Source organism: Hibiscus syriacus, unplaced genomic scaffold (assembly GCF_006381635.1).
Source record: "Hibiscus syriacus cultivar Baekdansim isolate YM2019G1 unplaced genomic scaffold, ASM638163v2 tig00110597_pilon, whole genome shotgun sequence".
Classification (NCBI taxonomy): Eukaryota; Viridiplantae; Streptophyta; class Magnoliopsida; order Malvales; family Malvaceae; genus Hibiscus; species Hibiscus syriacus.
In genome coordinates, this window is record NW_024062795.1 from 2800882 (window position 1) to 2826388 (window position 25507).

A 25507-nucleotide genomic window follows, 5' to 3' on the forward strand; every position below is an offset into this window, starting at 1 on the left:
ACTATTCGAATATCAAAACATTACTCCAAATATTTCAAAAATCATTTTTGATCCTTACTTAAGTGTAAAATTAAGTTTTAATCATAAAACAATTTCAAAATATTTTACAAAGTATTTCGAACCAATTCAAAGCCAAAAATTCCAGATTGCTCAGAGGGAACCGATTCCCCCCCATAGGAGGAACCGATTCCCCCTGAATGGTTTGGCTCCGAGATTTCCAGAATGCTCGGAGGGAACCGATTCCCCCCAAGGGGGTACCGATTCCCCCCTGTTCAACGGTCGAAATATTTGAATTTTACACTTAGGGAACCGATTCCCTATGAGAGGGAACCGATTCCCCCCACGCTCCAAGCTGTTTTATTAAATGTTTTCACACTAAAACGGCTATAATATCTTCTCTAATTATCCCCAACGTTCAGAAGTGATCCAAGGTGTATTTAAGCAAGCTTAGAGGCCATTGATCAAAAACAAGAAACATCAAGCAACTAGAATCAAGAGAGAATCAAAGAGAAAGCATCAAACCTCAAGTTTGAGCATTTCAAGCCCATTTTCATTCAATATTCATTTTGCTTTCAAGAACACTTTTTGTGCTCAGTTGTATTCATCTTTGAGTGTTCTTTTCTTTGTTCTAGAATTGTGCAAACATCTTACCTTGTGAGGTTTTCTTGTAAGTTTGCAAATTTGTAATCTTCTCTTTGAGAAAAGAGTGTTCTCAAGAGTTGGGGTATACTCTTGAGGGAATTGTAAGGTTATCTCTTTGGCCTCAAAAGAAAGAACAAATTAGTGAATTTGTTGGAAAATCCTTAGTGTGGATAGCTAAGGTAGTGGACGTAGACTTTGTTTGAGAAAGTCGAACCACTGTAAATCGCTGTGCAATTACTTTCAATTTTCTGCAAAAGCTTCCACAAAATTTTTTATTGCCAATTCACCCCCCCTCTTGGCCAATTTCGTCATTCGATTAACTCAACACTTTTTTTTTCATTATGGGATATACTATGCAGATTGTGGTAAGTCTATGTTCCAGATTAGAGCTTATATATGAATGAGTTACGAGATATCTATATTAGGTATATGAAGTGTGTGTGATGTGTTTGTTATGGTTTATATGTATGAATGAGCATATGTATTGACATGTTACAATATATATATATATATATATATATGAGTTGTGTAAATATGTAGATAAATGTGTTAAATATGTGAAATAGTTAAAATGATCAATATGATTTCATAAGAATATGAAATAAGAAGTATGAAAAGGACATAAGAAAGAATATGAAATATACAGAATATGAATATGAAATCATATGAGGGATGACATGTATGTATGTATGTATGTAATGGTTATATGAAAAGGTATAGGTAATAAGATGATCATATGAACATGTGATAAAGAGCTATAGAAAAAGAAAAATGTGATATGATGTATGAATATGTAATAAGGTAAAAGACAATGCCATGATATGAGTTATGAGAACTGTAAGTATAGTTGGTATGCCAAGAGTCAAAGAACTACCTATGTCTTTCGAGACATATGGACAGTATACCTATGTTCTAAGGAACATATGGATAGTTTACCTAGGTTCTTCGGGACCTATGGACAGTTACCGAGGATCTTTATGACCTCTGGATAGTTACCGAGGATCTTTATGACCTCTGGACAGTTACCGAGGATCTTTATGACCTATGGATAGTTACCGAGGATCTTTATGACCTCTGGACAGTTACCGAGGATCTTTATGACCTCTGGACAGTTACCGAGGATCTTTATGACCTCTGGATAGTTACTGAGGATCTTTATGACCTCTGGACAGTTACCGTGGATCTTTATGACCTCTGGATAGTTACCGAGGATCTTTATGACCTCTGGATAGTTACCGAGGATCTTTATGACCTCTGGACAGTTACCGAGGATCTTTATGACCTCTGGACAGTTACCGAGGATCTTTATGACCTCTGGATAGGTCCTTCGGAAAATTCATGGAGCTGTGGGGATAGCATACGTGTGCACAATCTCATAATACTCGTATACCTTGGGTTCTCAATAGTGTATATGGGCTTAAATAAGACATAACGAGGATGTATATAGTTGTATCTTAATATGGTATTATTACGATTTATATTGGCTCATATGTGGTATAATAAATAATGGTATGATAGTATAATTGTGTTTGGATAGTAGACGACATGTTTATATTTTAATAATTCTTTATTATGTAATTATGCCTCACTAAGTCTATGACTTAGCGTGTAAGTGTTTTTTTACACGTATGTTTCGAAGAGCAGGAGAATCAAGAATAGGAATTTGCAGATCAACCTATCTCTACTCAGCGATCAGATCAGAAGTAAAGTCACAGTAGGTATTTTGTTGTATGTAGTGTGTTGGCATGTAAGAACAGTGTTAGTTCAAATGCTCTGATTAGTTTTGTCTTGTTTTGGTTAACTCGTGTGCAGTGACAATGTTATTTTAATAAAAGTTTTAAATTTCATTGGTTTTCGTTAAAAGATTAAAGTTTAAAAAGTCAATGTGACACCTCAGACTTGTATCCGGGTCAGATACGGGTTGAGGGTGTTACACCTAGGGTATGGTTTCTGGTCCTTTGTTGAATATTTGATCTTTGTTTTCTGTGTTTTTTTAGTTTTTCTGGTTCATATTTTTTTCTTTTGATTTTTATGTCGATTTTGAACTACACTGTTGTTTAATGCTCTGCCATTTATTTCTGTTGGTGTTTTCATTTCATATACATAAAAAATGGCTTCCTCCACTACTCAAATCAACGCCCTTGGCACTATTGGCTTCCCTTCATCGAGAAAACCCAACCAACAATCACCCAAAACGGTTTTCTTCGGTCACAGACTGGGAAAACCCTCACCTTTGAACGTTGCCTTCTTACGGCGGCGTACTAATACCAACAACCGTAAGCGGTTCGGGTGAACCCTAAGAACACATTTTTCTCTGTTAAGAGATTTATAGGAAGGAAAATGTCGGAAGTGGATGAGGAATCCAAGCAGATTTCTTACAAGGTTAGTCGAGATGAGAATGGGAATGTTAAGCTCGATTGTCCGGCCGTTGGTAAACGATTCGCCGCCGAGGAAATTTCAGCTCAGGTATATAATATTTATCGGCTTTTTTCTTTGTTATGCGTTTCTGAAACCAAAAATTATGGAGCTTTCAATTATTTGCTATAAATTCATTGTTGCTGAAGTTCTTTTTAAGTTTTGAATAAAATTCCATAGTGTTTATGTGTAGTAGTGACTTAGGTGGTCCTTTTTATGTGAAGTTATTTCATTTTATTAGCTATGAATGCAGTGCTAATGAAGTCTTTAAGTTCTAGATAAAAATCCATAGTTTTCAATATCGATTAATTGCGTAATGGACTCAGGACAGAGCTTAACAGTGGCATCAAAGCAAAGTCTAGTTTATAGCAGTTTTTTCAGTCTTTCTATGGCTTATTTCTACTTTTGGATATAGGTTTTGAGGAAGCTGGTTGATGATGCCTCAAAGTTTTTGAATGAGAAAGTGGCAAAAGCGGTTGTTACTGTCCCTGCTTATTTCAACGATTCCCAGAGGACAACAACAAAGGATGCTGGTCGAATTGCTGGGTTAGAAGTTCTCAGGATTATCAACGAGCCTACTGCTGCCTCTCTGGCATATGGGTTTGAGAAGAAGAACAATGAAACCATCCTCGTGTTTGATCTTGGAGGTGGTACTTTTGATGTTTCAGGTTTGTGGCTGGTTGAGAAGCTAATTATCTGCAAGTATCATTTTGTTTTATGTTACAATGTGCGACTTTATTTATCTTTTATTGCTAAAAATTCCAGTAATGTTTTGTTGTATATTCGTTAATATATACAGTGCTAAAATTTCCCCATTGTTATATATATTTTTATGCTTCTGAACACTGGCTGATGGCAGTGATGCATAGACAGATTAGCTAAAATGGGTATTTCAGTGTAAGCATTATTAATATATTGTTGAAGATCATATTGGTTGTGAAGTAATGCATGTCGATAACACTGCAGTGAAATGCTTAGCTCCATACATGACCAAGTTCATGAAACTGGTAACATTTGCTCTCAAAATCGGAGCGAATTTAGTAGCCGGTATGGGAAACCTTATACCGGATTTGAGTAGGGAAGTTGCCCATCTCGCCGACTCTTCACTCATGTATGGAGCAGCAGGAGCAGTCGCTGCTGGAGCCGCTGGAACTGCAGCAATGGGACAAGTAAACTGTAACCGAAACAAGACTGGGGACATCACATATAAATTCGGGTTATGGGGAGTCAGATACAGGGATGACGGGCATATTGCATGGATCTGCAGAAGGCACATGACCATCAGAGCAAATGAAATTATTGAAGTACCTATTTAGTTTCTATTAATGTACAATGCAATAAAATGATAAGTTATTGATCTATCTAGTAATGGAAAAACTTGTTAGCTGTCTTGAATTGCAAATATACTAAGCCAATTGCCTTTTTACGATGTAAATGCAAAGTAAATTTGAAGTTAAAAGGCTTAACTAAGCTGGAACAAGCATGGTTTTGCAAAACTTGCTACAAGGAGATTAACTTTCACACGGGCTGCTAAAGCTAAAACCTAACACAGCCTACAAGGAGATTAAGTATTGGTTGCATTTTTTAAGTCCATTGGTTTTATCATTCCTTTGATAAAATATTAACAAAGATAATGATGAATGACGGTGAAATATAAAATTATAGACAATATGATTTTTAGTGTTATATTTTCTTACTTATTTGAACTATGTTTTTGTAATATAAATTCATGAGATAAGTAATAATGATAAAGTATGCAGAATTAAGTATAAATATAAAAGATAAATAAATAAATTATTGTATATAGAAGATATAATAAATATTATATCTTAGATAACAAAAATAATTTACATCTTTTTATTATTATGAATATCTATGAAGAATTTTCACAATGTAAACATTTAGTTACATGATGTAAAATTTTAATATATTTTTACATAAATTATGTAAAATTTAATATTAATTAAAATTAAAATAATACATGATATATTTAAATACTCAAATAATATATTATCAACAAATAGAATTTTTATATAAATAATTTTTATTTAAACATTTAGAATTTAACTTGTTAAAAAATATAGAACAAGGACAATTTGGTAAAATATACATTCCAGTAATATTTTATTCCTTCAACCAAACACTGTAATCTTACATTCCTGCCAAACCAACCAAACACAGTAATGTAACATTCCCAGTAATCATATTCCCTGGTAATCTTTTATTCCCACTGGTAATCTTACATTACGTGAACCAAACGCACATGAACAAAAGTATGCATATGTAAATTTAAACAAACAACATTCATTTTATAAAAAACCAAAAAAAAAATATGAAGGTTTGATGGATTTATTGAGAACGCGAGCTGAGTTCTTCAATTAGGGCATTCAAATCAGAGTGAGAAGACCCTCCTTTTTTATTAGCTTTTTTTGCTGCTTCAGCAAGTGCTTTGGCTCTGTTTCTCATTTCATCTGCTTTATCACCCTTCATCAACTCCTTCACTGCCTTTTCAATGGCTTCCATTTTCACAAAATCTTCCACTAGTCTCGCCCATTTCTGAGCACCAACATCAACTCCAATCTTCAAGACTTGAGTCACCAACTTTTCATTGAAAAACTGCTCTGCAAATGTTGGCCAGGTCGAACTCCATCCACAATGAGTCACGAATCCCCCCACTGCTTCATGATCAAGAATCAACACTTGGGGTGCCCATCCTCTTATTATAAGTCCTTTGCCTTCCCTTCTCTTCTCAAATCCTTCCGGCAACCACTCATTGTCTTCCTCATCTTTCTTTTGTTTACTCACAACCCAAATGAATTGCAAGTCTAATGCCTCAAGGGCCATGACGATCTCCTTTAATTGGGCAGAGGTGAAGCAGCTCATACTCCCAAAACATATGTAAAGAACTGAGTTGGGTTCTTTCGAGTCAAGCCACTTCAAACACTCGTGTTCATCAATGGCTGATTTCTTTCCCCTCTCAGCTTTATCTATGTCTTCCCTAATGCAGAGCGAAAGAGGGCCGATATGCCAGGCCTTTTTCCCCAATACATTCTTGTAGAAATCAGCATACGTTGCCTCGAGCTCGTAAAACTGTTGACTACTACGCCGTAGCTTTTTAACTCAGCTTCCGTGGCTGCTTCCATTCTCTTGGTAAAATCAGTTTCAACATCTTGTCTAATGTAACCCGGTAGTCGGTTTTTTGTTAACTCGATGTTGCCGGGAAGGTTAGGCACCACAAAAGGTTCGGCATCTGACTGAACCTTCTTGTGTGGCTGGTATAGCCGAATGCACTCCGATGCACACAATGAAAAGTAGCCAGTTCCATGAAACACTAACCTGGGGATCCCGAACTTATTAGCGGCATCGGTGGCCCAAGAGAAGAACAAATCAGCAACCAAACAATCCGGTTTGAATTCTTGTAACAGCTTTTCGAATGGTTCTTGAAGCAACCGTACGGCCTGGAAGAACTTCACCGACATTTCCCGGTTTCCGTCTGTGGAAGTGGGGAGGGAATCTGCACTTTCACAACCTTCAGGCAACCCAACTTCAGCTACCGGAAAGTGGAGACGCCGATACGGATACCGTATTCCTTGCTTCTCTCAATTGTGCGGGAGAATAAAGAAGCATTGACGGGAGTGGTGACTACTGTTGTCTTTACTCCTTGACTTGAAAACAGCTTGGCCATATCCACTGTTGGAATAACGTGACCGAGAGCCAAGTATGCAAGGAAGAACATATGAATTTCTCTTCTCATTTTCCCAGGGAGAAAAAAATATTTTAATTTCTTTAGACTTGGAAGTGAAATTTTCAGTAAGTGATCGAAAATTCGCGATGAATCTGCTGACAGTGAAGCGAGACCTGCTTCTTGTATAGGGTCGAGAAAGGAACAAGTACATCCTCGCATTCGTCATCTACTCATTAATGTGGAAAAATAAATGCTTGATAAAAGAGTAGATGAGATAATCTGATTTAGGGTAAACTAATTGTAATTTTCCTTTCATATTTATATATTTTTTCTCATTAAATGTAACAAAATTACATTGTTGTCACTTACATTATTTATTATTATATTTTAGTCACTTATTATATTGTTAGTTTGATGATGTATATGTTAGTCAAAAGGGGCTAATTCTTAATTTGATTGTTCAACTTGATTTTTTATCTAAAGTTTAAGATTAAAATGATACTTCATCTAAAGTTTAAGGAACAAATTAAAAATTAACTTCTTTTGACTAACGTACCACACCATCAAATTCAAAGGAGTTAATTGCTCAATGGTCAAAATGTAATAATCGATAATATAAGTGACCAAAATATAATTAGATAAGTAATCAATGTGATAGTTAACCGTTTGATCTAACATGAGATGGAGGTAAGTGTTTTGTGGTGTTGGCATAATCTCATACGTCATCCTTCACGTTCCTTTCCTTTTCTCTTCATGAAAATATTGCAATTTCTTTTAGTAACTTTCTTCAAATAGAGATGCTGCACAACCATTGTTGATTTTGCAATAAATTTCCTACCCGAATGGAATGACTCAAAGGACGTGGTCTATGATAAAGAGCAAGTTGGCTTTCGATATTTAACATATTAATTACGGCAAAATCAACGAGATAATGTTGTTGGAAAAACAATTCACGAGATAATGTGTTACAACAATTAATTCATCATATAGGGTGAAATCTACACTTATAAGGTCGCCGGGATCACATGGCGACCTATAAGGTCGCCCGGCATACATGGCGACTTCTATTTCAGGGCAACCTTCACGCATGGCGATTACCTAAATTTCTCTAAGTAACAATTATTTCCTATATCGGTAATTAGCCTTCAAGCATGCAAAGTGCAGCTCCTATAAGGTCGCCGGGATCACATGGCGACCTATAAGGTCGCCCGGCATACATGGCGACCTACATGAGATTATCTAAATTTCCTTAAGTAACAATGATTACCTATATCGGTAATTAGGCTTCAAGCATGCAAAGTGCAGCAGCTCACCACAGCTCGCAGGGATGGGCGACCTTCTTGGTCACCAGGAGCGCCTGGCGACATACGTTATCTCACGAATTTTTTTTCCCACACCATTATCTCACGAGATAATTTGTTCCAACAATTAATTGCTGAGATATGGTATTTGATATAGGAAGCATCGAGCGTTGGAGGTCGCCAAGTATGCCAGGCGACCTATAAGGTCGCCATGTGATCCCCACCCATCCGATTCCCTCCTGCGCATGCTGCTGCTCATCCAACGTGAATTGGAGTTTAGTCACATGCTTTGTTTTTGCTTTATTCTTTTAGAAATTTAAAATCCTAATTTAGGCCATTTCTATTTTTGTGTTCTTCAAATACTTGGGTTAAAAAAGAAGAAATCACCCTTTAGTCCCTTTTATTTCAGCTTGTTTTCACACTTAGTTCACCATTCCTTTGCTGCTTTCTATGATGTTCGAACCTATTATACCTATTTTGCAATTCTTCATCTTTGTTTTGTTGTTCTGATCACATTTTTTATTATTCGAATCTAATGTGCTTTGTTTATTTATAGACTGTATAGTTTATAGAAACCTTAAACCCTAAACTTTAAACCATAAACCCTAATATAAATGGACTAGCACTAATGCATATATATTTGTAATAAAACAGTTGACTTATGTATTGGGCCTATGTAAACTAATGTATTGCCAAAATTATTTATATTAATAATGTAAAACGTTAATATATATTACATAATAAATACTTTCATTATTAATATTATTTTTTCTTTATATAAATTAAACTATATTAATTTTCCTTTTCATTATTAATCATGTTTTATCTAATTTACATTTAAATAATTTTATTATTTTATTAAATAATTTTATATAATAGGACTATTTATTAATTTAATTATCATAATAAATATTTTATTATAACATTTAAAAAGTAATCATATTAATTTTTAAATTACATCATAAACTAAAAAACTCATAATTTTATTAAAATCTTATAATTTCGTCCATGGTAATATATAAGTCAGGTAAATATCAGATCAGGTTATTAACAAGTCGGGTCATTTACAGGTCAGGTTAAAAACATGTCAGTTTAAAAACAGGTTAGGTTGAAAACGGGTCGGGTAATACCAGATATTTACCAGGTCAATCTCGGGTTCGAGTTCATATCAGTCGGATGCAGTTTGGGTTCGGGTATCATATTTTCGGTTCAATTCGGGTTCAGGTCGTTCTCAGGTCGGTTCAGATCCACAATTTCCAGGACCAACTCAGGTTCAGGTCAACACCAGTTCCGACTAAAGTCGATTTCGGATCGTCACAGCACAGGTTAAAAACAATTTTAACTCCGGTTTCAGTCAGTTTTTTACACCCCTAACGTCAAGTAGTTCTGCTATTGATATTGATTAACACATGTTAGCTTTCATCAATCGTGCTTTTTGATTTAAGAAATCTGGCAGTTGGAACACAATGCCACAACTAGGGGTGTAAACAAGCCGAGTCGAGCTTGAGTATTGCCAAGCTCGACTCAAACTCAAAAACATTAAATGTAAGTTCAACTCAACTCGAAAACTCGCGAGCCTAAAATTTTCAAACTCGCCTCAAACTCAAAAGATAATGACTCGAACTCGAAAAAACTCTAACTTAAAAAAAATTCAAGAGCTCAACCAAAGCTTGAGACTCGAGACTCGATTCAAACTCGATTTAAGCTCGATTCAAGCACAAGTGCTCACCACGTGGCTCCGTAAATTAAACCACTGAGTTTGAGCTTTAATTTATAGGATCACTTGTGGAGCACTTGCTTCTATCTTAAAGATGTGGGATATAAGGCCACATGTTGTGTGGGATATACGGCCAGAACTTCACCCTCTTCAACACCCTGTTCATCGGAGACTTCATTGAAGCCTCCAACACAACAACATCAACACGGCAACTACTTGCATCTTCAACAGGTGCAACTGCAGCTGTTCCGTTTTTTAAGTTGGCCTCCGCACCATCAACCTCGACCCCATCACCAGATGAAGCCTCATAGCCAGGTTTTGATCCATCGGTTTCATCTCGCAAACCTCTGCTCTTCTCTTCATTTAATTCATCATATTCCACACAGATTTCCTTCACAGCTTGGACAAAGTACTTCGTTTTAATTTGACACTTGGTAGACAATTTAGTCTTTGTCTCACTAGTAAATGCCTGAATATCTGCAGGGGGCACAAAAGCTCTACAAAAGAATAAAACATGTGGGTAGGTTTAGAGAGTGTAATTAGTGAGCAAATAGAACATAAGTGAAAAGAGAAGCGTAAAGGAAAATAATGACACATGCAAGCATCTCTTGTGTGAAAATGACAAGCTTCTAATTACACATCAACATCATCATCATCAAGATCAAGGGATACCACCATCAAGATCATCTTTTCACTTACCTCCCATGAAAACAAACTCACCCAAACAACATAATATTCTATTGTTTTTGATAAATTTAACAACTATAACTGTACATGTTTAGCTTTCAATTTTCTCTCTCGTTCTTCTACGGCTTCTAATTTTGAATTAACTTGAAAAGTTCAGAGAAAGGTTTTGTACTCCCTGATTTTTCAAACTTTCGAATTGCTAGAAGAAAACATTTTCTTTCTTTCGTTTGAAATGGTACTGTTTGCAATTGCCTTTGACTATTTAAAAAATATTTATTTAAACAAAAATAATCATAAACAAATAAAATTTTACTTGTACACGAGATTTTCAACTTAAATCCAAAAGCTGGAATTTTGGAGCTTTTGAGGTTGAAAGGCTCTATTTGAATGAGATTACAAATTCAACATTCATTTAAAAGATAGATGGTAATATCCAATTTGTTTCAAATATATGTTAGCTTAAAATTAAAATTAGCTCCCTAATTGTGTTTTTTTGGGTTTTAATTATCTATATTATGGTCTGATCTCCCTTTGATTATGGTAATGCTCTTCCTTTTCACCATCTTCTTTCTCCGTTTATTCTTGAATTTCCACCTGCTACTTCAAAACCACAACAATTACTACTAATCCTTTGTGTTTTGCATATAATGAACATGACATTTTCCTTTAGTTTTGGTCTGATTTGTGATAGAAATTAATTATTTAGATATCTTCTAACTACACATATATGACTCATACTTTATTTATTTATTGAAATGTAATTAACCTTAAATATACTATACTATTTTAATAGTAACTACCCTTTTTAATGAATAGAGGATTTAACTTAGACTAATCAATCTTACCCTGAGCACTTAGACTAATCAATCTTACCCTGAGCCATTACATTCTAATTATAATAATGGTAAAATCTCCCTTGGGGTATCCATGAAGACTTTGCATTCTCTATGGCCAACCTGCGCAAGCTTTGCTAATCTCTCGGCAATCATGTTACCTTCACGCAAAATGTGATTAATTGAAACCATCCAATTCGATCCTTTTTAATAGTTCGATGATACGATCTAGGTGTGTAAAAGATGGGTCTCGAGGTTGTCAGAGTTGTAACAGTCTAACAACCTCTAAGTTATCTATTTCAAGAACAATTTTCTTTTCCCCTAAACGTCATGCTTGTTGAAGCCCTTCAAGAACTCCCCATACTTCAGCTTCAATCATAGAACATACACCCAGGAATTTGAAACACCCGACCGCCCAAGCACTAATTGTTACCCTATCCATATCCTTTCAAAGACAGCAGAGAGTATATCGAAAACGAATGGAAGAAATTGAAGATACAAGCCACGATTGAAGATGTAAGAAAAAGGAATCATTGAACGGTGCAAAATTACAATGCGATTTTCAAATTTCTTACTGATTTGTTTTTTTAACCACTAAGCCAACTAATTGTTGATAAGTTCTTATTGATTTTACTTCCTTGTTAGTTTGCATAAAATATTTAGACGTCCTTCGGACTTTTTCATGTCGCTAGCATAATATAAAGTCAGCAATCAAAGGGTTAATTACTAGATTTATATTAATTTATCTATGTTTGGCAAATCAGCAGCATCAAGAATATTGTGGACTATATCAAGTTTATAAATTTATTTAATATTTCTCTTCCAAGTTTACAGTAAAGTAAAACATGCATGAAGTCGAAGAACCAAAAATACCAAACGACTATTGATCTATTGAGAACGCAGGCCGATTTCTTCAATTAGAGCATTCAAATCAGAGTGAGAAGACCCTCCTTTTTCAATAGCCTTTTTTGCTGCTTCAGCCAGTGCTTTGGCTCTGTTTCTCATTTCATCTGCTTTATCACCCTTCATCAACTCCTTCACTGCCCTTTCAATGGCTTCCATTTTCACAAAATCTCCCACTACTCTAGCCCATTTCTGAGCACCAACAGCAACTCCAATCTTCAAGACTTGAGTCACCAACTTTTCATTGTAAAACTGCTCTGCAAATGTTGGCCAGGTGACCATAGGCACACCAGCACACACACTTTCCAAGGTCGAATTCCATCCACAATGAGTCACGAATCCCCCGATCGCTACATGATCAAGAATAAACACTTGGGGTGCCCATCCTCTTATTATAAGCCCTTTGCCTTCCCTTCTCTTCTCAAATCCTTCAGGCAACCAGTCATCGTCTTCTTCATTGTTCTTTTGTTTCCTCACAACCCAAATAAACTGCAACTCTGATGCCTCGAGGGCCATGGCGATCTCCTTTAATTGAGCAGAGGTGAAGCAGGTCATACTCCCAAAACATATGTAAAGAACTGAGTTGGGTTCTTTGGAGTCAAGCCACTTCAAACACTCGTGTTCATCAATGGCTGATTTCTTTCCCCTCTCAGCTTTATCTATGTTTTCCCTATTGCAGAGAGAAAGAGGGCCGATATGCCATGCCTTTTTCCCCAATACATTCCTAAAGTAATCAGCATACGGTGCCTCGAGCTCGTAAAAACTGTTGACAACTACACCGTAGCTTTTGAGCTCAGCTTCCCTGTTTGCTTTCACTATCTTGCTAAAATCAGTTTCAACATCTTGTTTTAAGAAATCTGGCAGTTGGCTTTTGGTTAACTTGATGTCGCCGGGAAGGTTAGGCACCACAAAAGGCTCGGAATCGGACTGAACCTTTTTGTGTGGCTCGTATATCCTCATGCATTCCATTACACACAGTGAAATGTAACTAGTTCCTTGAAACACCAACCTTGGAATCCCGAACTTGTTTGCTGCATCAGTGGCCCAAGGGAAGAACAAATCAGCAACCAAACAATCCGGTTTGAATTCTCGTAACAGTTTTTCGAACGGTTCTTGAAGCAATTGCACGGCCTGCATGAATTTCATCATCGTTTCGAAATTTTCATCCGGGGAAGTAGGGAGCAGGTCTGTGCTTTCACACCCTTCAGGCAACCCAACATCAGCTGCCGGAAACTTAAGAAGCTCGACGGCGATATGGATACCGGATTCCCTGCTTCTCTGGATTGTGTTGGAGAAGAAAGAAGCATTGACAGGAGTGGTGACTATCGTTGTCTTCACTCCTCGACTTGCAAACAGCTTGGCCATGTCCACCGTAGGGATAACGTGACCGTGAGCAAAGTATGGGAAGAAGAACATATGAATTTCTCTACCCATATTCCCTGGAAAGAAAAAGAGACTCGAGTGTTCACTGGTTGGACTGAAGAGTGAAAAAAATCTGGGATTGTTTGAAACTTTACGATGATTCAGGATTTTTATGGAGGAAATTAACGACTTTTCTGGGTTATGACTTATGACATATGATACCATAGACGTCCTTGCATTCGTCATCTCCTCGCCAAGAAGGGAATGATTAATCGAATTTGTATACGGAATTGTTGTCTAGAGCTGTAATAAGCTTATACGTCATACTTCTAGATGATGTAATATCTGAGTTATAAAGGTCAAAGAAACCACAATTAAAGTAAGTCACTGGCGTATTTTTGTAAGAGTAAATTACACGTCTAGTACCCCATATATTACTTTTGTTCTATTCAATCACATAATTATTTTTTGTTTTAAAATTGTATTTAACGTCGTGTTTTGATTTTATTTTAATCACCCACCGTTAAAAGATCAACGATGATACTGACGTGTCACCATAAGATAATGTCACATCATCACTAATTTTTTTAAAATGTCACATCAGCAGTTTTATTAGTTTTTTTAACGGTGGATGATCAAAATAAAATCAAAACGTAACTTTAAGTATAATTTTGAAAAAAAAGTAATAATTAGGTGACTAAAACAGAATAAAAATGATAGTTGTGGTACTAATCATACAGTTTTCCCTTTCTTGAAAAAGTTACAATAATTTTATATTTCGTTTTTATTTTAATCACTCTCGGTTAGATTTGATCGTTGAATTAACATAAATAATAATATAGTACGATACAATAGTTACATATTTAATCTCCAAAACTTGCATACTCTATTAAATTAGACTTAATTTAAATAATAATATAGTATGATACGATAGTTACATATTTAATCTCCAGAACTTGCATACTCTATGAAATTAAACTTAATTTAAAATAATTCAATTATTATTGAATTATTAACCAATTAAGAAATTATCTAATCATTAAATTATTATTGAATAGGGTAGGGAAATTGGTTCACAGTTTTAGGGATATGGGTTTGGAGAATCGAGCAATGGCAAATATGATGGTGTATGGGGCACGAGGAGTCAGGGAATCTGGCATTGGTCATATGGTGTTGACTGCCGTTGAAACTCTGTTCGATTATGGTTTTGTTGTGAGAGCTTATAGTTATGGTAGTTGTCGGAACCGTCTTTCGGGTGGGCATTGGGCTTCAACTTGAAAAATGTGGATTGGAGTCGCCACCGACCACTTTAAAACGAATTTAGGTGGGTCGGACACCATCTTACCTGATCTGCGTTGTACCAGAAACGTGTCGGGTTCGGGAGTCGATTACGGTCAAGGAAGGATTAGCACCCTTGAACCGCCCTTTCGGTACCGATTAATTTTCCGGTTGTCGTTATAGCGAAAAATAGAAAATTTAAATTTAAATTTAAATTACTCGATTCGAATTACTCACCTTTGATCAATTGAAATTTCTCTACAAAGTCAAAAATGTTAGGGGAAAGAAAAAGAAAAAAGTAAATATTGAATAAATAAAAGGAAGGAAAAAAAATAATACAAATGCTAGATTTTAAAAGTGATAAATTAAAAATAAGAAAAGGAATAAAAATACACTAAAACTAAGGTAAAAATGAATAATTAAAAAAATGCTAAAATTAAAAAGGAAAAAAAATTCGAGGACTAAATTATAACAAATTAAAATGGATGGGTTAACCAGGTACTAAAAATAAACTGCAAAATAAAAAAAGTAAGGGGGCCAAATTGCAAAACAATGTAAATTAAAAGTAGGGACTGAATTGATTAAATCAAAAATTCAGAGGTCAAATTGCATACGGTGACCAGATTGTAAAGCGATTCAAACATCCAGGGACTGCGGAGAGAATTAAAAAAAACTTCTAATTGCAAGGAGGCCCCTGGTATATAAATATGAAAACTCTCCCTTTTGAATTCATTTTCAGCATTTGCAGAAAAACAATCTCTCTAAACAAGAGATAACTCTCTCAGTCAGCCCTCTTGGCCAAACCCCCGCCACCGTTCAGCGTCGCCTCCGGCCGTCGGCCGTCGGCCTTGGCAGCCGAAAAATACCAAAACCTTCACCAAATGACCCCCATGTCCCGCTCAAACCGAAATCGAACCCCGATTCACCACAACCAAAGCCGAATCGCGTAGATCTACAAAACAAAACTCGGCCTTTACCTTTTTCCAGCGAGACCTTTCACTTTCCCGGCATGTTTACTTCCCGCTTTGCTCGGCTCTCGATCTTTTTTTGTGTTCTTGTGTTCTTGTGTGTTTTGTTTCGGTTTTTTGGTTGATGTGGTGGGTTTTGCTCACTGTTGTATGTGGTTTTTTGTTTCGATGGTGGCTTGTTTCGTGGTTTGTTGTGATGTGGCCTCTTAGTTCTCGGTTTTTTTGTTTGCTATGTACTATTTGCGATCCTGTGGCTCGCCTTGGTTTACTGTTGTCTCTCGGTTTCAATGGTTCCGATTGTTCTGCGTAGCCTCCGATGTTTGCTTGAACTTGTTGTTCTGTTGATGTTCGGTATTGTGGATTCTCTGTCTCGGTTTACTGTTTCTATTGATGATCTTTGTTCTCTGTTTGGGTCTTGATGATGTCCTCTCCCTTCGTCGTGGGTACTGTTGTGTATTTATACAGTACCGATGGGGGCTGTTTCCGGCTATCTTGGGGTCGATCCCGAATTTTCCGGGGTTCTTGTTACGGGCTGTTGTGATCCTTTGTTCCCCGCCGGCCGCCTCGGGATGGTTCAGTCCCGTTGGTGGCCGGGAAGTGCGCTGGGCACTGACTGTGTCGCTCCCTTCCTTGCGGCACTGATGACAAACATTGGAAACCCTAGCGTGGAATCCGGGCTGGGTCAGGCCCGTTCGGTGGACTATTTGGATTTGGACCATGGACTGAAAAAAACAAAGAAATAAATTAGAAAGAATAATAATAATAAAAATAATAATAAAAAATGTTCAAAAGCACATAATATATAAATTAAAAAAATATTTTTTTAAAAAAACTATATATTATACGTATTTTCAAAAACGTTTCAAAAAACTATATAATATATGTATTTTTTAAAATGTTTTAAAAGTTATATATTATATATATTTTCAAAAATGTTTTTTAAAAAAAAAACCATATAACATATAAATGTTTTCAAAATGTTTTCAAAACTATATATTATATAAATTTTCAAAAATGTTTTCAAAATTATATATTATATAAGATTTCAAAAATGATTTTAAAAATTATATATTATCTATATTTTCTAAAACGTTTTTTTTTTAAAAAAACTGTATATTATATAGTTTTCAAAAAATGTTTTAAAAACTATATATTATATACGTATTTTCAAAGATCGTTTGCAAACTATATAATATATATATATGTATAAAATAAATAAATAAAAAGATATGGATGAAAATTAGTGTCCACAGCTGCCCCTCTTTGTTCTTTTTCGTGAGACGAAAAATAGGACAAAGATAAAAAGACACAAATTTTCGTTCGGTGGAGTTGAAGAATAACTCCCTGTCGAATTGGGTTGTGGATGGCTCCTCCGTCGCGAAGTCGAGTCCATCTTGAAATGATACGGAATTGAAACCGTAGCTCGAAATTTGAATCGGGATGCGGCTTCTCGTTGCCTCACTGTAGTCGACCTCAGTCCCGTTCTCGGTTTAAAGGCTTTGGTTGGGAATTCGACTGGAAAGTAGTTCATTGACCAAATCATGTGGTAGGTAGTCCCTCGAGCTGAACGAAATCGAACTCGAAAGGTCTTTGTCGACAGATGGCTTTTCTCGACTTAAGCTATGCTGTCGGAAAGCGATTTTTTTTGTCACTAAGGCACGGTTAACCCAGGTGTTCTTCTTGACTTTGAAAACCTTGATTGCAGCCGGACAGTAGTGTGATTGAGGTATCGTTGAGCTGAATAGAGTCGAACTCGACAATTTTATCGACAAATAGCCCTTCTTGCCTTGAGCTATGTTGTAAATGATATGACCTCGAAGTTGAGTGTAATCGAACTCGGGGGTCTTTGGCAGATAGCCCTTCTCGACTTAAGCTATGCTGCAAATGATGTGCCGTTGAGCTGATCGTAGTCAAACTCAAAAGTCTTTTGTTGGCAGACAACCCTCCTAGACTTAAGTTGTGCTGCAAATGATATGCCTTGGAGCTGAGCGTCGTCGAACTCGAAGGTCTTTTGATCACAGATAACCCTTCTAGACTTAAGTTATGCTGTAAATGATGTGACCTCGAAGCTGAGTGTAATCGAACTCGGGGTCCTTGGCAGATAGCCCTTCTCGACTTAAGCTATGCTGCAAATGATGTGCCGTTGAGCTGATCGTAGTCAAACTCAAAGGTCTTTTGTTGGCAGACAACCCTCCTAGACTTAAGTTGTGCTGTAAATGATATGCCTTGGAGCTGAGCGTAGTCGAACTCGAAGGTCTTTTGGTCACAGATAACCCTTCTAGACTTAAGTTATGCTGTAAATGATGTGACCTCGAAGCTGAGTGTAATCGAACTCGGGGTCCTTGGCAGATAGCCCTTCTCAACTTAGGCTATGCTGCAAATGATGTGCCCTCGAAGCTGAGTGTAATCGAACTCGGGGGTCTTTTGGTCACAGATAACCCTTCTAGCCTTGAGTTATGCTGTAAATGATGTGCCCTCGAAGCTGAGTGTAATCGAACTCGGGGGTCTTTGGCAGATAGCCCTTCTCGACTTAAGCTATTCTGCAAATGATGTGCCTTGGAGCTGAGCGTAGTCGAACTCGAAGGTCTTGGTGGCAGATAGCCCTTCTGGCCTTGAGCTAATCTGCAAATAGTTTGTTTAAAAATGGCTTCCCTTTACGGGTCGAAAACGGTCATGATTCTTCCGGTGGTTCCCCTAAGCTGGTCTGATAAATTCTGACAGCCGGATATCTTCCGTCGTGGAATTGAAATCTGGCTTGAAAGTGTTAACTGAAAATATGTTGCTCCTGGTGAGTTTGAACCGAACTAGATTTGATCTGAATTGGTTCTCGAACCCATCTGAGATCTGTAGTTATGTAAAGTCGCTTGAGGTGTAGCTTCTTGCTGCTGAGTTACACCATCGTTCTTTAAAGGTGCTTGCAAGTCGAGTAACCTTCATCCTGAAGTCGAAGCTTGACTCTGAAAGCTGCAAAATTATGTATGCTAAAATGATGAATGTGATGCTCCTAAGTATGTCTAAGATGCATGCAACATGAATAAATTATGTGTTATTTCTTGGATGGAGTCTCGTGCTTTGCCTGCCAATCTGGTCCATGGAATCGATCGTGCCCCATTTTCTTCTCGAGCTTGGGCTTTACAGACATTTCATATCTGAGATTGTTCTGTTTGAAAACGTTTTTCTCCTTTTTCTTGTTTCAGGAGAGAGAAATGTAAAGTATTGTTCACAATTGAATCAAATTGTAAATGTGAGTTCAAAAAATATCAAAGGAATCAAGAGCTCTTTTAATGCTTTCAGAGTTACAAATCTTTGACAAATGTTCAAAGGGACAAGTCGGCTTTAGGTTGGCCTCCTTTCTAAGGTTTTTTTGGTAAAAAATGTCATTTTTTAAATATCGCCACATGCTTTGGCACTTTAATTGGGTGCGGACAAAATGACGCAACTAGCATGATCAATTACTAGACCTTTTACCTCAGTCCTCTGAAATCTTTCATTTGTTCAAGCTTTGTAGGCTCTTCCAACAAAGGCAGTGCAAAAAATATCGGTCTAAAAATGAAATTCTTGAGTGCTTGTGTGTAGTCAACTATAACAGGTGTTCCTTAACTCCCTTAGTCCAACATTACCGAAATTTTTTTTTAGATAAATTTCATTTACTTTGCCATTGTCTGGCTAGCAAAATCCATAAAGCCGGGGCGTTCAACCAATTGCTTTAGAGGGACAGCTTAGTATTATAATCACTTTTATCAGGTTTAACTGAAGGGTTCGTGTCATCACAAAGTCTTCAGCCTGACAAAAGCAGTGGAGCAAACATCGAATTGCCAAGTTTTCGAGCAATGTCATGGTTTGAACGTAATCTACTCATAAGGCCAGGGCTTTCAAGTTTCCTCTATAACCAATTGCCTTAGCGGAATAGCTCAGTTTTTACAGATTTAATTTCTTAAGATTGTCAAGAAGAACCTGTTATAGCCTAGGTATTTGTTGAAAGTCAAAAATTTCATCTTTAGAGTTCAATTTTCAAGCAAATGACCTAAACTGGATTCACCTACTCGACTTTTTCATTTGTAAAGATCATCATCGTCATTGAAAGTCTTAAATAAAAAACATAGTAATTGTCATATGCAAATGATGCCCCATGTTGTCCGCACCTTATGAAAGGAAAAGGGTATATTGGTTAATTACAAGAGCAGGGTATGGTGTTTGAGGGTATATTTTGGATAAGGTCAAAGTCCCTTTTTTTTAAATCATGTTACTTTGTCAAAGATCCGTAACTTTGAACCATTAACAGAGTTTCTTAATTCAAATGATATTCAAAGAATTGCAAGTTTGCAAATGTGATTTATTGCTCGCCATCATTAAAGCAACATAAATTTATTTAAAAGTCCTTGCAAAAACTTGAGAAAAGAATGAAAAAACAAATCCAAACAGAATGGCTCAAATGATAAGATGATATGCCTCACTTTGATGCCCCCAAGTTGTGGAAGTCGATCCGATTCTTGTTACGTATTTTCTGTATGATTCTCTTGATGGTGGAGTAATTCTCGATAGTGCACCCTGGGACTCCGCTATGATTTTCGCAATGAGCGTTCTCATCATACTACCTGGGGTACGGGGCTTTATGGACACCACGTGTGCATCAAACAACTGTTGGTAAAGCTCCTTATATGTCATAGGATTGGAATGTTCTCATTTTTGATGAGACATGTGAATGTAATGAAAAAAGGGAATCATAATGCGAATGTAAAGAAAAAATAACAAAATGCACAATATGTCTGAATGTATGATGCATGAAATGTTCGAGGCATTGATCCGAAAAATGTGCCTATTATTCTGAATAATCCTTATTGGGGACAAAAATGTTACTTCTGAAGAGACAAAAAACTTTTTTGATGGTATAGATCCTGCACAGCCTCTGGAAAGTTGATTCGTCTTCCGCTTTTTCACCAGTTGAATATCTTGTCGAACCATTCCAGTTCCTTTAGCTAAACTTGTGCGGGTAACGAGTTGCTTGCCCCAAAAAAGGTCTCGAATGACTGCATCTCCGGCCTTCGCTCTATGCCGTCCAAACGAAAGTGCCATTGGAGCCCTCAATCCGAAGTTTGTCGACCTGTTCTTGGAATTAATCAATAATGGTCTCCGGCTTAGTTAGGGTTTCACCATCTTGTTCTTGTAATTTTCGAAAGGACTCTCCGGGTCAGTAATCATTTCCTCGTCTTGCCCCTGCAACTTTTGCCTCTGAGTATTCTTTGATCACGGTTGGACTTATGAGCTTTTTATCTCTTTGTATTATAACCCCTTTGCCCATTAATGTAGATTATTTACGTTTAACAAACACATTTTTGGTGGATCAATACCTCATTTTAATGATGCGAATGATAAAAAAATGCCAAAGAATAAAAATGAAATGAGGAAAAAAAAAGAGTTAGTGAGATAATGATGATAAAAAAATGATAAAAATGAAAAGTCTTACCCCACATGATATCTACACCACATGCTTATTATTCCTACCCGGACATGATCTCTATCCCGCAAGTTGATTTTGAACAAGTCCTAACCGCATAAATTTCTAGTTCACATGCTTTGAACAGAAAGTAATGCAGGAAATAATTCCGGCATCCTAGGGTTTGAAATGAGGTTTTGGGGTGGGCTCTAATTCCCTGCACTCTCCTGGTTTAGGTTCTAAAAAGGTACTCGAGTTCTCCTTGCCGGTGCCCCCTTGGGCTTGCCAGACCCTTAGTCCTAAGCCCATCACAGGCTTGTGTGGACTAAGTTAAACTCGAGAGGACACATTCCCTTATGCCCATACGGAGAATAAATTCACACGAAGGCATAAGGTATATGAATCCCGAAGGTTACTTGCTAGGCCCATACGGAGAATAAATTCCCACGAAGGCGTCGCTTTCGCCCCCACTTAAAAAAGGTTCGGAGCTCGGGTATAGAGCTAGAGATGCAAATTTTGAAAAATATCTGAAATCATTAAAAAACGTTAGTACAACTATTTATTTGAAAAAAATAATCAAAGATAAATAATAAGAATCGAATAAATAAATTAAATTTTAAACTTGTAATTTTCGCTAAAAAAAACAACCGAAAATTAATTTCGGCCTGACTCACTTACTTTTCCCCAGTGGAGTCGCCAAGCTATCGGACCCGTCTTTCGGGTGGGCCCCGGAATTGGGCTTCAACTTGAAAAATGTGGATTATAGTCGCCACCGACCACTTTAAAACGAATTTAGGTGGGTCGGACACCATCTTACCTGATCTGCGTTGTACCAGAAACGTGTCAGGTTCGGGAGTCGATTACGGTCAAGGAAGGATTAGCACCCTTGAACCGCCCTTTCGGTACCGATTAATTTTCCGGTTGTCGTTATAGCGAAAAATAGAAAATTTAAATTTAAATTTAAATTACTCGATTCGAATTACTCACCTTTGATCAATTGAAATTTCTCTACAAAGTCAAAAATGTTAGGGGAAAGAAAAAGAAAAAAGTAAATATTGAATAAATAAAAGGAAGGAAAAAAAATAATACAAATGCTAGATTTTAAAAGTGATAAATTAAAAATAAGAAAAGGAATAAAAATACACTAAAACTAAGGTAAAAATGAATAATTAAAAAAATGCTAAAATTAAAAAGGAAAAAAAATTCGAGGACTAAATTATAACAAATTAAAATGGATGGGTTAACCAGGTACTAAAAATAAACTGCAAAATAAAAAAAGTAAGGGGGCCAAATTGCAAAACAATGTAAATTAAAAGTAGGGACTGAATTGATTAAATCAAAAATTCAGAGGTCAAATTGCATACGGTGACCAGATTGTAAAGCGATTCAAACATCCAGGGACTGCGGAGAGAATTAAAAAAAACTTCTAATTGCAAGGAGGCCCCTGGTATATAAATATGAAAACTCTCCCTTTTGAATTCATTTTCAGCATTTGCAGAAAAACAATCTCTCTAAACGAGAGATAACTCTCTCAGTCAGCCCTCTTGGCCGAACCCCCGCCACCGTTCAGCGCCGCCTCCGGCCGTCGGCCTTGGCAGCCGGAAAATACCAAAACCTTTACCAAATGACCCCCATGTCCCGCTCAAACCGAAATCGAACCCCGATTCACCACAACCAAAGCCGAATCGCGTAGATCTACAAAACAAAACTCGGCCTTTACCTTTTTCCAGCGAGACCTTTCACTTTCCCGGCATGTTTACTTCCCGCTTTGCTCGGCTCTCGATCTTTTTTTGTGTTCTTGTGTTCTTGTGTGTTTTGTTTCGGTTTTTTGGTTGATGTGGTGGGTTTTGCTCACTGTTGTATGTGGTTTTTTGTTTCGATGGTGGCTTGTTTCGTGGTTTGTTGTGATGTGGCCTCTTAGTTCTCGGTTTTTTTGTTTGCTATGTACTGTTTGCGATCCTGTGGCTCGCCTTGGTTTACTGTTGTCTCTCGGTTTCAATGGTTCCGATTGTTCTGCGTAGCCTCCGATGTTTGCTTGAAGTTGTTGTTCTGTTGATGTTCGGTATTGTGGATTCTCTGTCTCGGTTTACTGTTTCTATTGATGATCTTTGTTCTCTGTTTGGGTCTTGATGATGTCCTCTCCCTTCGTCGTGGGTACTGTTGTGTATTTATACAGTCCCGATGGGGGCTGTTTCCGGCTATCTTGGGGTCGATCCCGAATTTTCCGGGGTTCTTGTTACGGGCTGTTGTGATCCCTTGTTCCCCGCCGGCCGCCTCGGGATGGTTCAGTCCCGTTGGTGGCCGGGAAGTGCGCTGGGCACTGACTGTGTCGCTCCCTTCCTTGCGGCGCTGATGACAAACATTGGAAACCCTAGTGTGGAATCCGGGTTGGGTCAGGCCCGTTCGGTGGACTATTTGGATTTGGACCATGGACTGAAAAAAACAAAGAAATAAATTAGAAAGAATAATAATAATAATAAATGTTCAAAAGCACATAATATATAAATTAAAAAAATATTTTTTTTAAAACTATATATTATACGTATTTTCAAAAACGTTTCAAAAAACTATATAATATATGTATTTTTTAAAATGTTTTAAAAGTTATATATTATATATATTTTCAAAAATATTTTTTTTAAAAAAAAAACCATATAACATATAAATGTTTTCAAAATGTTTTCAAAACTATATATTATATAAATTTTCAAAAATGTTTTCAAAATTATATATTATATAAGATTTCAAAAATGATTTTAAAAATTATATATTATCTATATTTTCTAAAACGTTTATTTTATAAAAACTGTATATTATATAGTTTTCAAAAAATGTTTTAAAAACTATATATTATATACGTATTTTCAAAGATCGTTTGCAAACTATATAATATATATATATGTATAAAATAAATAAATAAAAAGATATGGATGAAAATCAGTGTCCACAGTAGTGTCGGTGATTATAGTGGTTTTTCCATGGCTTTGGAAGGGGTTTTGATTGCTTATTTGTATTCTAATTTTATTGTTATTGATATTGTCGTGAGTTCCATGTTCTTCAAGATCTGCAAAACTAAGTGTTTTTACAAGATTGAGATTGTTGCATAGAGAGATGGGAATGAGTATGTGAAGTTGAAGAATTTCCATAGATAGAGATAACCAAAGACTTGAATTCCGAAGCGAAAAGATGAACAAAAGTATGCATATGTAAATTTAAACAAACAACATTCATTTTATAAAAAACCAAAAAAAAATATGAAGGTTTGATGGATTTATTGAGAACGCGAGCTGAGTTCTTCAATTAGGGCATTCAAATCAGAGTGAGAAGACCCTCCTTTTTTATTAGCTTTTTTTGCTGCTTCAGCAAGTGCTTTGGCTCTGTTTCTCATTTCATCTGCTTTATCACCCTTCATCAACTCCTTCACTGCCTTTTCAATGGCTTCCATTTTCACAAAATCTTCCACTAGTCTCGCCCATTTCTGAGCACCAACATCAACTCCAATCTTCAAGACTTGAGTCACCAACTTTTCATTGAAAAACTGCTCTGCAAATGTTGGCCAGGTCGAACTCCATCCACAATGAGTCACGAATCCCCCCACTGCTTCATGATCAAGAATCAACACTTGGGGTGCCCATCCTCTTATTATAAGTCCTTTGCCTTCCCTTCTCTTCTCAAATCCTTCCGGCAACCACTCATTGTCTTCCTCATCTTTCTTTTGTTTACTCACAACCCAAATGAATTGCAAGTCTAATGCCTCAAGGGCCATGACGATCTCCTTTAATTGGGCAGAGGTGAAGCAGGTCATACTCCCAAAACATATGTAAAGAACTGAGTTGGGTTCTTTCGAGTCAAGCCACTTCAAACACTCGTGTTCATCAATGGCTGATTTCTTTCCCCTCTCAGCTTTATATATGTCTTCCCTAATGCAGAGCGAAAGAGGGCCGATATGCCAGGCCTTTTTCCCCAATACATTCTTGTAGAAATCAGCATACGCTGCCTCGAGCTCGTAAAAACTGTTGACTACTACGCCGTAGCTTTTTAACTCAGCTTCCTTGGCTGCTTTCATTCTCTTGGTAAAATCAGTTTCAGCATCTTGTCTAATGTAACCCGGTAGTCGGTTTTTTGTTAACTCGATGTTGCCGGGGTTAGGCACCACAAAAGGTTCGGCATCTGACTGAACATTCTTGTGTGGCTGGTATAGCCGTATGCACTCCGATGCGCACAATGGAAAGTAGCCAGTTCCATGAAACACTAACCTGGGGATCCACCGTTGACGGGAAGG

At 36.8% G+C, this 25507-nt stretch overlaps 3 protein-coding genes and 1 pseudogene across 3 annotated transcripts; 1 reads left to right on the forward strand and 3 right to left on the reverse strand.

Annotated features, from left to right (window-relative positions):
• The first annotated feature begins 2698 nt into the window (after positions 1 to 2698).
• On the forward strand, positions 2699 to 4373 carry LOC120133863. The gene is made up of 3 exons (XM_039150360.1): positions 2699 to 3108; positions 3473 to 3821; positions 3982 to 4373. The coding sequence occupies exons 1-3, from the start codon at positions 2983 to 2985 to the stop codon at positions 4371 to 4373; spliced, it is 867 nt and encodes a 288-aa protein (XP_039006291.1). The 5' UTR covers positions 2699 to 2982.
• Positions 4374 to 5406: 1033 nt separating this feature from the next.
• On the reverse strand, positions 5407 to 6811 carry LOC120134399 (annotated as a pseudogene).
• A 5247-nt stretch (positions 6812 to 12058) lies between these two features.
• On the reverse strand, positions 12059 to 13688 carry LOC120134398 (scopoletin glucosyltransferase-like). The gene has a single exon (XM_039150830.1). It carries the CDS (start codon positions 13615 to 13617, stop codon positions 12169 to 12171), a length of 1449 nt encoding a protein of 482 aa, XP_039006761.1. The 5' UTR covers positions 13618 to 13688; the 3' UTR covers positions 12059 to 12168.
• A 10807-nt stretch (positions 13689 to 24495) lies between these two features.
• On the reverse strand, positions 24496 to 25507 carry LOC120133873 (scopoletin glucosyltransferase-like; the record flags this gene model as incomplete). The annotated part of the gene is made up of 1 exon (XM_039150370.1): positions 24496 to 25507. A coding segment is annotated over one exon (1011 nt), but the record flags the coding sequence as incomplete, so codon positions are not given.

What these genes read in the sequence shown, in the direction of transcription:
- LOC120134398 (XM_039150830.1), bottom strand. Translation starts at nt 13,617, where the DNA reads ATGGGTAGAGAAATTCATATGTTCTTCTTCCCATACTTTGCTCACGGT.
- LOC120133863 (XM_039150360.1), top strand. Translation starts at nt 2,983, where the DNA reads ATGTCGGAAGTGGATGAGGAATCCAAGCAGATTTCTTACAAGGTTAGT. An exon ending in CCGAGGAAATTTCAGCTCAG is followed by an intron (nt 3,109 to 3,472) that starts GTATATAATATT and finishes TTTTGGATATAG; the next exon opens with GTTTTGAGGAAGCTGGTTGA. An exon ending in TTTTATTGCTAAAAATTCCA is followed by an intron (nt 3,822 to 3,981) that starts GTAATGTTTTGT and finishes ATATTGTTGAAG; the next exon opens with ATCATATTGGTTGTGAAGTA.